Raw genomic sequence first — 12,731 nt, forward strand, 5'->3', positions numbered from 1 at the left:
CATTATTATTTATTTTGATAGGGTCTCTCATTTGCTTGGGGTTTTGTGTTAGGAAGCTATGACAGGGCCGTAGTGTTATTGTTTCAGTAGTCAGATTTGTTGATGGGAGTATTATTTAGCTATGTTTATTTTATCGTTGTTGTTATTCTATCAACAGTCAACACTACAACTCTTTCCCAAACGACGGATATGGTAATTGAAGTATGAATTTTCAGGAAAAACAAGATCAGTTGAGTGGCTACGATAGAAATGAGTTCGCTGAAATTCTCAGAAACTCAAACAATAACGCTTTCACTAGTTATAGATATGCACAAGAGGACGAAGAAAAGGGATTTCCGGTGGAATTCTCCAATCATATACCAACAATGGCTGATGCTATAAGTCACTTGAAACTATTGAAGGCGTTTCTGGTGTTGAAGAGAAGTATCACCTTGGGACGAACTGAAGAACAAGATATTAAAAAGTGGCAAGTATTCGTTACTCAAGCGACGCGAAGGTTTATATTGTTCTTTACATCATTGAAAAAGTTTTTAAATGAGGTTCCAGTACTGCCTAATGATGAACAAGCTCTCTTTGCAAAAGGAACCTCAAGAGATCCCCATATAATTAGTACGTTGGACTCAATGTTGCCGCCTTTGGACGTGGTGATGGTATGGCACGCCTTCTTATTGAATCCTCGTAGCTTCTACGACAATTGCATGAGAAATGACATGTTTTCATTTGCTTGCTTCCCACTACCCTTAAAGAGGATTTCGGACTCTATCGACAGCATCACTTTTGAATACCGACCTACTAAGGAGCAAAAAGAAAATTATTTGAATGTCATTTGGACTACAAGTGCTAAACCTGAGGATTTACTTTATCACTTCAACTCTTATTCCATGAATGAGGGATTGTTGTCCATATACTGTCCCATTTGTGAACAGATCCTATTGGAAAACATTCCTTATACCAACAATGCTAAAACGGGCTTTGCAGACTGCAACTTTGCCTACGAATCAAGATTAGGAAAATGCCACTGTGCCTTCCCACGTCGAATAACTCATGAAGAACTTCGTAAGAGGCAACTATCTGCGGACTTTGGGCTGTCTATACCGTTACCTGGTATCTATAGAAATTTCTCCTCCGTCACTGCAAGCAATACAATCAGAGAAAAGCGCAAACCAATACTCATTAATGAGTCGATCAAGGAAACATATAGGTCTCTTGAATTGTTTTCTTTCAATGATGTATCTTTGGAGAGCTTGATTACAAAGCTAATAGAAGGAAATCCCCGTGACATTCCGTTGAGAATCATCCTTAGGCAGTATTTGCAGATGAACTTAGTAAGTTTAACTATTGAAAGAGGTTTACCCATTTACGAGGACTTGGTGGGTTGTGTTATGAGACAAGAGAGGTTTGTTGAAAAGATAAATGAAATAGATTGGCTTCATTCACCAGTTATTAAAGAAAGTCTTGTTGAATCCATAATCCGATATTCCAGATTTTTTGAGCTATTGACAAAGGGCGATTTGAAGCATATGTTGGTACCTACGTTGGACATTGATTTAATTTGGCACACACATCAATTGGGTGTACAATACTATTTTACAGACTGTATGAAATCAGAAAACGGCTCAGTTATCGACCACGATGATAAAGTTGATAATACAAGGCTTCATATGTGCTTTGAATTGACGACAAGGTTATATAAACGTAAGTTCAACCAGGAATATTCCATATGTTTCTGTTGGTACTGTGTTTGCATTCGAAATAGAGCACAGTCAAAATTAAAAACATTGTTCAAATCCAAGAAATCACAACAACAAGAATACAATGCAATGACTTCAAGTCCTCTCTTCTTTAATTCTTTGGGATTGACTCATATTAGTGTTCATAGTGCAATCGTTATGCCAAGCACTTTTGCTGAGAAACTTCGAAAAATCGTTGAATGGAAATATAAAAGCAAAAAGAAAGGGTCCGACTTTCCATGGGATTCAAGTCTGATGAATACTTATTCAGCCTATCCTTATTTATTTGTCATTCCCCCATTGCTACCAATAGCTTCTGAGCATTGCCAATTCTATAATAACGGACTATGCTGTAGTATCAGTGATACTCAGGATACTTCAGCGGAACATGGCTGTGCAACTTCGAATTGTACTGGAACTTCGGGAAGCTGCAGTGGTGGCAGTGGCGGAGATGGTGGAAGTAATTGTGGAAGTGGATGTGGCGGAGACTGATAAAGGAAAAATATGACTTATATATGTTGATGTCTCTTGCCAACAATAATATCAACCAGGTCCTTCACTCAGCACTAGAAATAGACTGTGTGCCTGTATCATTGGGTAACCTTGAACTTTCTATTAATAGTTACTCTAAGTTTACATTAAGTTCAATTTTATATCTCAAAGAGGCGGAGTACCAACAGCCTATGCATACTACTAGTACGCGATGCTCCAATATATTATTGTTGATACACTTGTATATCAATGGTCTTTTTTAAATTTGTGTAGTGCTTCCACCTGGAGTCTCGTCCTCATCCGACAAATCACCTAGCTCAAACTCTTCTGCGTCAGTAGCATTAATATGATGATATTCATTACTTGATATTCCGAGTTCGCCATTTTCATCGTATCCCACTAATCTTAAGTAGAAAACCAAGCACAATAGAATCCATAAGAAAATTAAAAATGCAGCAGAAGAGACTACAAGAATGTATGCTGAATGGTCTGAGCCTAAGTCATGGACAAGATGTAATTGTTCCTCGTTTGCAGCCATGAACAATACCCCTGAAAGAGTGAGACAGAATGGTGGAAAGTATTGGAATGAAAGGATCTTACCAGTCTCGCTGCAAGCCTTATCGTGTAATAGGAACAGAATTTCAATGATTCTAGTTCCACCGGCTCCCATGAGTGCCAACCCGAAGAGAGCATGAACCTTGGTAGAAATCGCCAAATGCTGGGCATGCTGTGACATGGAATAACCAGTGAAAATTAGTAAGAGTGCAGGTACAAATGTTCTTCTATTGCCTCGAGCCAAATACATTCCTAGCAATCCTCCACTCCACCAGATGATTCCCATAGCCGTGTGTTGGTAATCTCCCATTGACCATGCCTCTCTTCCCCATCTATGTTCGGTGAAAGTGTTTACAATACCCCAAGCACACATTACCGTTGAATCGAAAAATTCTTGAGACTTGAAATTGGTAGTTCCATTAGTCAATTGGTGTTTTCTAATCCATGGTACAACAAGCACCAAACACAAAACAAATGAATAGCCAATAAAGGCTGATCCCATAATACCATGAGCAATGCATTGACCAGTTTTATTACCATAGCAGAAACCAAATAATGCTACTGGTGCCATACACACGCGGACCCAACCGGTTAACACGACGACAAAAGATAATGTTTTATAGATCTTGTTGGTGATCCCATACTCGCCTTTAGTCTGCCAATGTGGGTAGAATTTGTTAATTACCAAGTTTGAACCATTGATCAAAGTTCCCACAAAGATGGTGACGCCTAATAACACGCTCAAAAACCAACTGGTTCCCTTTGAAGTTCTGTTTTCGTGGTTATCCACGTTATCTGGGAAGTCCAAGAAGAACGATTCGAATACAGAGTACGCGGTCGATATATATTGGAGCAACAACGACCAATGCAATCTGTTGGCAAAGGCAAGAGTCGACGATATCGAGGGTACTATCAAGAGCAATGCCAAAGTGAGAATCCAGTGGAATGTTTTGGATCCGGCGTTAACTGGGTGGAATTCGACACGTTGTCCATCCATATCCATATCACCATCTGCTACAACAAAGCGAAGAAGACCCACGAAAGCCAAGGTTTTTGCGGCCGAAACCGAGTTTCTGACTAGCAGCATAATGTAGCAAATTACTTAGCACGAATATAGACGCCAATACCAGTTTTTCAGAAATCGAATGAAACAAAACCACCACTACAAAGAACTACAAGCAAAGAAACAACATTCATTAAAGCGGTTCTTCACCGTATGATTATTCTGATTCGGGCGGCTAATTTATTGGTGCCGCCGAATTTACCGAGAGAGAGAGCAGAGCCGATGCGGAAGAGAAAAGAACGGAAAAATAGCGACGAAGAATTTGGTTAGCGAGAGAGTAATGGGAAGCGGTAAGGAGAAGGAAAGGAAGAAGAAGGAAGTAATGAAAAATAACAATTGGGTTCTGTCGAAGTGAAAAGTGGCAATTTTACGATCTTTGGATGGGTTCTAGTGCTTTGTGGGGAATATATATACACTTTTGGGCAATTTTTAATAAAGATAAGTGGAGAATATCATGAACCAATTGGAGACTAGACTACAACTACGGTCTCTTTCCCTACAGACATATAGCCATACCCTTTCCCTTACACTTCCCTTTTTTGTCTCTTTCCATATTAGGCACCCTAAGGAAATACTGAGACTGTTCGAGAAAACGTCGTTAAATGTGTCAAGAATTGTTTTTATCATCCCCCCGTAAATTGTCTGCTAGAACGAGAATGCTAACTGCTCAGAGCTCTCCCCGTGTAAAGTGTTAGGCAAATCTGAAACAAAAGCTCGCAAAACACGCAAAATATCTGTGCCTAACGCGGCGCGTACACTAACAGTCGCACTAAATCACAGTTGTCGCCTCACTAGTTTTTCTTCTCTGCGTCGTACTATTAATAGGTATAACGAAACGACTATGAACAGTGGATACTGAAGAAACCATTCATATCAAAAGGTCTGTTTCTGTAGAAATTTTTATACATATTCACATAACTCACTTCCTATGTGCCCCTCCTCCCCCCACCTCCTCTTATTTCCAACTTTCCCCCTGTAATAATCTTCCCCAATCACCCCTATTATCACCATCTCACCATAACCACCACCCTCTCTCCCCACAAAATCCCTCTCGCTAAATCCTTCACTAAATCACCTCCCCTCTCCCTACGTCCTCGCACGCGCACAACGAGAAAAATTACCGTCCAACAAAAGACGTGGCATTGGAATTATCACTGTGTTTCATGATCGGATTTCTTTCCATCAAGTACACACAAGTGGACCCCAGTGTATTTGTTCGAATCTTTAACGGCTACAGCTTGCTCTAGCCACGCCTGCCTGGCTTTATTGTCGTTTTCAGCGCTGTCCACCCATTCTTTACCTATATTTTAAGAGCTGTTGTTCATAGTTGGTCTCAGTCGTCTCATGAACTCAACATCGCTTAAAAACCTCGAATAAGACACTATAAAAGCCAGAAAAGTATGATATTACCACTCAGGACACTCCTTCTAGTATTGGCAGTGATATGCCGCTTCTCGTATGCCTCAGTTATCCCGAAGAGAGACTACGAAAACAAGAACTACTTCATTTTTGAATTGAATACAACCACATCGCAAAAGCCTCTCATGGATTTCATTGATAATCACGGCGAATTCTCGTTTGAGCATCAACTCCAAGGTTTGGAGAATCACTATGTGTTCAGTATCGCCAAGAACCATGCACACAATGAATTTTTGGGTAACTTCAGAAGCAATGATCACGGCTTGATGAAGAGATCTCCAGGATTTGAACAACATTACGATGATTTGGTTAATAACTTACATTTGAGATCTATCCACTCGTTGAAACCAAGGAAGTTGAGCAAAAGACTACCAGTTATGATAAAAAAAGAGGAGCAAGACTTTTCTAATGAATTATCGTTTAAAAAGAAGAGATTGGATATTGTGGATTCGTCACAACAACCAGTGAAAGATGCAAGTGAAAAGTTAGGAATCAATGATCCAATATTCATTGAACAATGGCATTTAATTAATACGCAGTATCCTGGTAATGATGTCAATGTTACTGGTTTGTGGTACGAAGGGATCACGGGTAAAGGCATTGTTGCTGCCATTGTAGATGATGGTTTAGATGCTGAATCTCAAGACTTGAAGGATAACTTCAACGCCAAAGGATCTTGGGATTTCAACGACAATACAAAGTTGCCATTACCGCGTTTGTTTGATGATTACCATGGAACCAGATGTGCTGGTGAAATTGCAGCCGTCAAAAACGACGTCTGTGGTGTTGGTGTTGCATATGGCTCCACCGTAGCAGGTATTCGTATCTTATCTGGAGCCATTACCGCTGCAGAGGAAGCCGCTGGGTTGATTTATGGACTTGATGTCAATGATATTTACTCATGTTCTTGGGGCCCTACTGATGATGGAAGAACTCTTTCAGAGCCAGAGCCTGTGGTCAAGAAGGCCATGATTAAAGGTGTGCAAAATGGACGTAAGGACAAGGGTTCAGTTTATGTCTTTGCCTCCGGAAATGGAGGTAGATCTGATGACTCTTGTAATTTCGATGGCTACACCAACTCTATTTATTCTATCACCGTTGGAGCCATTGACTACAAAGGTTTGCATCCAACGTACGCCGAGGCTTGTTCCGCCGTCATGGTTGTAACATACTCCTCTGGTTCAGGAGAACATATTCATACAACAGATATTAAGGGAAAGTGCTCGGCCAGTCACGGTGGTACTTCAGCCGCTGCACCTTTAGCCGCTGGTATCTACTCTCTTGTTCTTCAAGCCAATCCAAATTTAACCTGGAGAGATGTGCAATACGTCTCTGTCCTTAGCTCTCTGCCTATCAACGAAGATGACGGTAACTATCAAATCACAGCATTGAACAGAAAGTATTCCCATAAGTACGGATATGGTAAGATGGACGCTTACAAGATGGCTCACTTCGCCAAAGATTGGAAAAATGTAAAGCCACAAGCATGGTATTATTCTGATGTGTCAACCGTTAGAGACACTATTACAACAAACTCAGATACTGAGGATTCCAGTTATGTCATAAAGAGAACCATAACTGTAACTAAAGAAGATTTGAAGGTGAGCAATGTAGAGAGAGTGGAGCATGTCACCGTGAAGCTTAACATCTTGGCCACTATCAGAGGACGCGTGGGTGTCAGATTGATCTCACCAACAGGTGTTATTAGTGATTTGGCGACATTCCGCCCCCGTGATGATTCTGGAAAGGGCTTCCAAAACTGGACTTTCATGTCAGTGGCCCATTGGGGTGAAAGTGGATTGGGAGACTGGTCCATAGAAGTATTTGGAGATGATAAGGGAACTGCCCTGAAGAACCACATCATCTTTAATGATTGGCAGTTACGTATCTTTGGTGAATCTATTGATGCAAGTAAGGCGGAGACTTATGATTTAGATACCGATTACGCTGCTGTGAGAAGAGATAGACTTGGAGGCGGTGAACAGAAACCCGAAACTACTACCAGCACTAGCAGCTCAAGTACTGAAACTTCGTCACTGACCATCAGTTCTTCATCTACTGAGACAAGTAGCAGTGCCACATCTGACGATGAAAACAAGGGAAATGAAATCGTATCAAAATCCATTTCAGCCACATCATCCGCTTCAAGCAGTGCTTCAAGCAGTACAGTTGAACCTACAGAAATCGATGAGAGTTCAGAGCCCGAAGATGGAAAGGAGAAGTATACAGCAGACCGTACCGGACAATATTTCATGGCACTTGCTGTCGTTGGTTTTATTGTGGTTATTATTTTCATGAGATTACATAAGACACCAGGAAGTGGTAGAAGAAGGAGAAGAAGAGAAGAACTTCAATTCGATATTATTCCAGGTGAAGATTACTCGGATACTGACGAGGAAGAGTTGGATTCTTTGGATTTGGGTCGTAGAAACGACAGGAGAGCAAACAGTGAATCTGTGCAGAATGCTGAAGATGTAGCCAGAGACCGTTTATACGATGAATTCAATGGACTGACTTTGCCAGAATACGAGGAAGAAATGTTTAGAATTGACGATGAAGATGACGATAGACTGAAAGGAGTCAAACAAGAAGATAAAAAGTTACTAGAAAATGACTCACCTGCTACAGAAACCGCACAGAACGAGAATGAGAATGAAGAAGACGAGCGTCTACTTGGATCTTCGTCTCGTCCCTAGGGAAGTGGCCAAAGTTTGCAACTAAAATACGTATTAAAGAGTGTAACATAGACAATAGACTGGCAGTCATTCTAATGGCCGAAATAGAACACGATTTGACGATGAGACTAGCTCACAAAGAGCAGGTCAAGATAAATACCCGGAGCTGAATGAAAGAAGTAGATCTGCAAGGAGGTTCAGCCGTATGAATCCGTTTCACAATTATATACTATGAAGAGTCATTATCTGAATCTAGCAATATAAATTTTTATACCGACTTATCAGATCGATGCCATATACAGTAGTATAGTTAATCGTGTAGTCATTTGAGTCATGGAGGATAGAGTTCAACGAGTCATCACGACAGATCACTCATACCACGGAATTTACGAATTAACGCGTAGATATCCGCTGAGCCGTTCCCAACCTCAAGACACCTCCATTTACCTCATACACACGCCGTGGCCTCTGCAACATGTCCCATCGGTTATATTTCACAACCAATTTCACAGCCTTATGATAATTGATCGGATTTTGGTGGGGTATATAGCATCACGTGATTCTGTAGCACCCATGTTCACGTGCCTTTCGTCCAGGTTAGTGACAGGGCGAGCAATCTCGAATTTAGCACGAACGGGAATGGGGTACTATGAATGAAGGTTGTATCCTGTAGTCCGGAAGTATACGACAAACATGCCATTGGGATTACAATTTCAAGTGAAAATCTTCAATTCTTATATGCTTCACCTACACAAAATCAATCGACAATAGACAATTGACCCACCTTCCAGATACGACTATGCGTAGCCCAACATCCTCTCCACCTCCTGCTGGTGGTGGTGGTGCTGCTGCTGCTGCTTCTTGCGTCGCTACGAAACTCGCAGTAATTTTTTGCCAGGCTGAGAAATTTGAAAAAAGCCATGAAACGTCGCTAAAGAAATTCATTCTCCGGCAACGGAGGTCCGGCTAATTTCACGTGACATCACCAGTAAACATTACCATTTGGTACTGATAGGGAGAGTACAGAGCAAAAAGCCAAGGGCGATAAGACTACAACAGGAATATCTGGCGGTCCCCATGATATGGGTGTGTGTGGATTCGGTCAATTGAGCCCGATTCGGATCAATGGTCGACTAGGCACCCCAATTGATCTATTCTGGGCAAGTTTGGCTTGTTCTTGGGTGGTCATGAAAAAAAATTCAACTGCTCTCCAACAAAGAATTTTTCAGCACGGGAATTTTTCACCAAGTGAAGGTCTATGAGAAAATGAGATGGAAGGTGAGCACCAGACGATGGTAATGAAGAGAAGGTCGGTGAAACTCAATTCGAATCGGGTACAAATGTGGCAATAGGGGGTGACCTGCCGTAACTATTTGTTAGCGAATTCAATTGGGGGATCCTAGGTCCAGGCTCTGGTGGAATAACCAGTGGAACATTATCATCATCCAAATGAGATAGTATGTCTTACTAATGTCGGACTGATTTAAAAAAACAAAGCAACCGTGATATCAGCGGTGATAATTCTGTATATGTACAAAACGTTGTCACCGGGTGACACAAAAGAACATCTTACAAATGCAAAAGGCCCAAGCCCCGGTCTGTGGAATGACAGTTTGTGAGGTGAAAAATCCCAACGTCGCTACAACAGTACCGGACGGCGTGGTACCAGCGGGCAGTCTCGGTAATTTAGGGAGGAGGATTGGATCTGCACCAGCAGATTAGTCAGAATGACAGAAGGCAAGAAAGACTGTAGCATGGGGGACTCCTAAACAGAGGTAAACTCTACTTTTTTTTGTAGTATAATTGATTTCTGTCTGAATTGACCATAGGTTCTGTTCATGCTAATTTTTCCGATTTCAGACATATCCATAACCACCATATTAGCCTATTTTCTGATATTATCTCCCGTCATTCTCAATAACTAACAATGTATTAATATATTAATAATAATAACGAAATCTCATGAACCCGCTCGCAATCGCAGCAATCCTCCTCTACTTTCTTTGTTTTTCTTGTGTTTTTTTCTACTGTCGTTCCCGTGCTACACTCGTCCATTTCCACCGGATTTTTTCTGACAAACTCTCACTTTTTCACTGATCTCTCTCACTGATCTCTCGTTTCGTACTGATCTCCGTTCGCACCGCTCTTTCAATCTCTCTAATAAACTACATACAAACATTTCTGCGACAATTCCTCCCCCACCGCAGCCCACCGTACCCCAACCCCCGAATTTCTCCCGTCCTCCCGTACTCTCACCCTCAAATCTCTCGCCCGTAAGCTACGATTATACACTATTTCTCATCGTATTTCTCATCCACTGTCACTATCTCTCTCACTCACTCACTTTCTCTCACTCACTTTCTCTCACTCACTCTCTCTCTCTCTCTCTCGCACGCTCGGACTGGTTCTCCCCCTAATTTCCTCTCCCCAAAATTTCTCACTCCCTCACTAACTGCCCGTCCCCCCGTCCCTCCGTCTCCCGTTGCCTTTGCCTCTGCCTTTTCCTTTGCCGCTATATATACCGCGCTGTGGAACGAATTTTTTGGATTTCGTCGGTGCTGCTATATACTTTTTATTGAGCTATTGTCGTTTACTTCGTCTATCGGAGCTTCTTTTACCATTGAAACTGCTCAATTGCGTCTATTCAGACCGCTACTAGTGCCTGCAACGATATCAAGCCCAAAAAGCCTGCCTTCGTCCCGTACTCTCATCGTTCTTCAATCCAGTTCGTCCCTGTACCACAGCGTTTAACCTCGGACCAATCCTACCATAGGCACTGAAAAGGATCCAAATACCCAGTATTTAATCCAAAAACACCCATATCAACCCCAAAAACACAGCTACAATGTCATTTGACGCTTTCGGCTCCAAGGCCACCATTGTCGTCTTTGGTGCTTCAGGAGATCTTGCTAAGAAGAAGACGTTTCCAGCACTCTTTGGCCTTTTCCGTGAAGGACATCTTTCGTCCGACGTCAAGATTATCGGTTATGCCAGATCCCACTTGGAAGAAGAGGACTTCAAGAAGAGAATCTCTGCCAACTTCAAGAACGGAACCACCGAGCAGGTCAGTGCTTTCCTCCTGAAGACTTCATATATCGCCGGCCCTTACGACACCGATGAAGGTTACCACAGATTGCTTGCTTCAATAGAAGAATACGAGTCAGAACATAAGCTCACTGCTCCTGAGAGATTGTTCTACTTGGCTTTACCTCCTTCGGTTTTCACCACCGTCGCTTCCCAATTGAAGAAGCTTCTCTACACCGAAAAGGGTAAGGTCAGAATCATTGTGGAAAAGCCTTTCGGTCATGACTTAGAGTCTTCCAGAAAATTGCAAAAGGACCTTGCTCCATTATTCACCGAAGAGGAATTGTACCGTATCGATCACTACTTAGGAAAGGAAATGGTCAAGAACTTGTTGGTTTTGAGATTTGGGAACGAGTTCTTCAATGGGACCTGGAACAAGAATCACATCAAGTCCATTCAGATTTCTTTCAAGGAAGCTTTCGGTACTGAGGGAAGAGGAGGATATTTCGACTCCATTGGTATTGTCAGAGACGTCATGCAAAACCATCTTTTGCAAGTTCTTACTCTTTTGACCATGGACAGACCAGTTTCTTTCGACCCAGAAGCCGTCAGAGACGAAAAGGTGAAGATCTTAAAGGCATTCGAGCCAATTGACCACGATGACCTTATCTTGGGTCAATACACTAAATCCGAGGACGGTTCCAAACCAAGTTATTTGGATGATGATACTGTTCCAAAGAACTCCAAATGTGTTACATACGCAGCTTTGGGTCTTCAAATCCATAACGAAAGATGGGAAGGTGTTCCAATTGTCATGAGAGCTGGTAAGGCTTTGGATGAGTCCAAGGTCGAAGTTCGTATCCAATTCAAGCCAGTGGCCAAAGGGATGTTCAAGGAAATCCAAAGAAACGAATTGGTCATCAGAATTCAACCAAATGAAGCTATATATTTGAAGATCAACTCCAAGGTTCCAGGTATTTCAACTGAGACTTCTCTCACTGACTTGGATTTGACTTACTCCACAAGATACTCCAAGGACTTCTGGATCCCAGAAGCTTACGAAGCTTTAATCAGAGACTGTTACTTGGGTAACCACTCTAACTTCGTCAGAGACGACGAATTGGATGTTTCATGGAAGTTGTTCACACCATTGTTGGAATTCATTGAATCTGATAAGTCCCCACAACCAGAGCTTTATCCATATGGCTCTAAGGGTCCTAAGGCCTTGAGACAATACTTGCAAAAGCACGATTATGTGTTCGCTGATGAGGGAACTTACCAATGGCCATTGACCACCCCTAAGGTTAAAGGTAAAATTTAATCTACTTAATAGACCGCGATGAGTAATGTTCCATAGCTTTGTTATTGTTTAGTAATACGTTGATTCTAAAATGAACATAATTATATAGAGCTTGTAGAGTAACTTTTGTGGGGAAACGTAATTGACTAGGAGATTAAGAAATATATGTTAAATGACAATATAATGTGCTTCACTATACGTGTTACCACATTCTGGATAACAAAGGAAGAATTGACGTTTGACTTTGGGACTACGATAAGTCATGCTCTCTAGTAGACTACAAGGACATGGACTCGAATAACGAACTAATTTCAATTGTATATCTACTACTCTTCTTTCAATCGTGTTTTCATCGGATCCCTTCTCTCCAGAGACTCACTAAGCATCTACTGCTGAAACTAAAATCAGACATCCATGGAAGGTCATTAATGCGGTCACCGACATACGAAGATGGGTTCTATTGTATGCTACCG

At 41.7% G+C, this 12,731-nt stretch overlaps 4 protein-coding genes across 4 annotated transcripts; 3 read left to right on the forward strand and 1 right to left on the reverse strand. All coding sequences in view use genetic code 12, as the record gives it.

Moving 5' to 3' along the window:
- The first annotated feature begins 149 nt into the window (after positions 1-149).
- Positions 150-2,352, forward strand: RJT20DRAFT_15825 (glycine-rich domain-containing protein). The gene has a single exon (XM_064919158.1). It carries the CDS (start codon positions 204-206, stop codon positions 2,220-2,222), a length of 2,019 nt encoding a protein of 672 aa, XP_064777462.1. The 5' UTR covers positions 150-203; the 3' UTR covers positions 2,223-2,352.
- A 129-nt stretch (positions 2,353-2,481) lies between these two features.
- Positions 2,482-3,780, reverse strand: RJT20DRAFT_143867 (uncharacterized protein; the record flags this gene model as incomplete). Its single annotated transcript, XM_064918691.1, has 1 exon — positions 2,482-3,780. One exon carries the CDS (start codon positions 3,778-3,780, stop codon positions 2,482-2,484), a length of 1,299 nt encoding a protein of 432 aa, XP_064777463.1.
- Positions 3,781-5,011: 1,231 nt separating this feature from the next.
- KEX2 (kexin) lies at positions 5,012-8,111 on the forward strand. The gene has a single exon (XM_064919159.1). The coding sequence runs from the start codon at positions 5,241-5,243 to the stop codon at positions 7,953-7,955; it is 2,715 nt and encodes a 904-aa protein (XP_064777464.1). The 5' UTR covers positions 5,012-5,240; the 3' UTR covers positions 7,956-8,111.
- Positions 8,112-10,443: 2,332 nt separating this feature from the next.
- ZWF1 (glucose-6-phosphate dehydrogenase) lies at positions 10,444-12,444 on the forward strand. The gene has a single exon (XM_064916301.1). The coding sequence runs from the start codon at positions 10,780-10,782 to the stop codon at positions 12,277-12,279; it is 1,500 nt and encodes a 499-aa protein (XP_064777465.1). The 5' UTR covers positions 10,444-10,779; the 3' UTR covers positions 12,280-12,444.
- Positions 12,445-12,731: the final 287 nt, after the last annotated feature.

The sequence above is a fragment of the Scheffersomyces xylosifermentans genome (assembly GCF_036884685.1).
Source record: "Scheffersomyces xylosifermentans strain CBS 12540 chromosome Unknown RJT20scaffold_1, whole genome shotgun sequence".
Classification (NCBI taxonomy): domain Eukaryota; kingdom Fungi; phylum Ascomycota; class Pichiomycetes; order Serinales; family Debaryomycetaceae; genus Scheffersomyces; species Scheffersomyces xylosifermentans.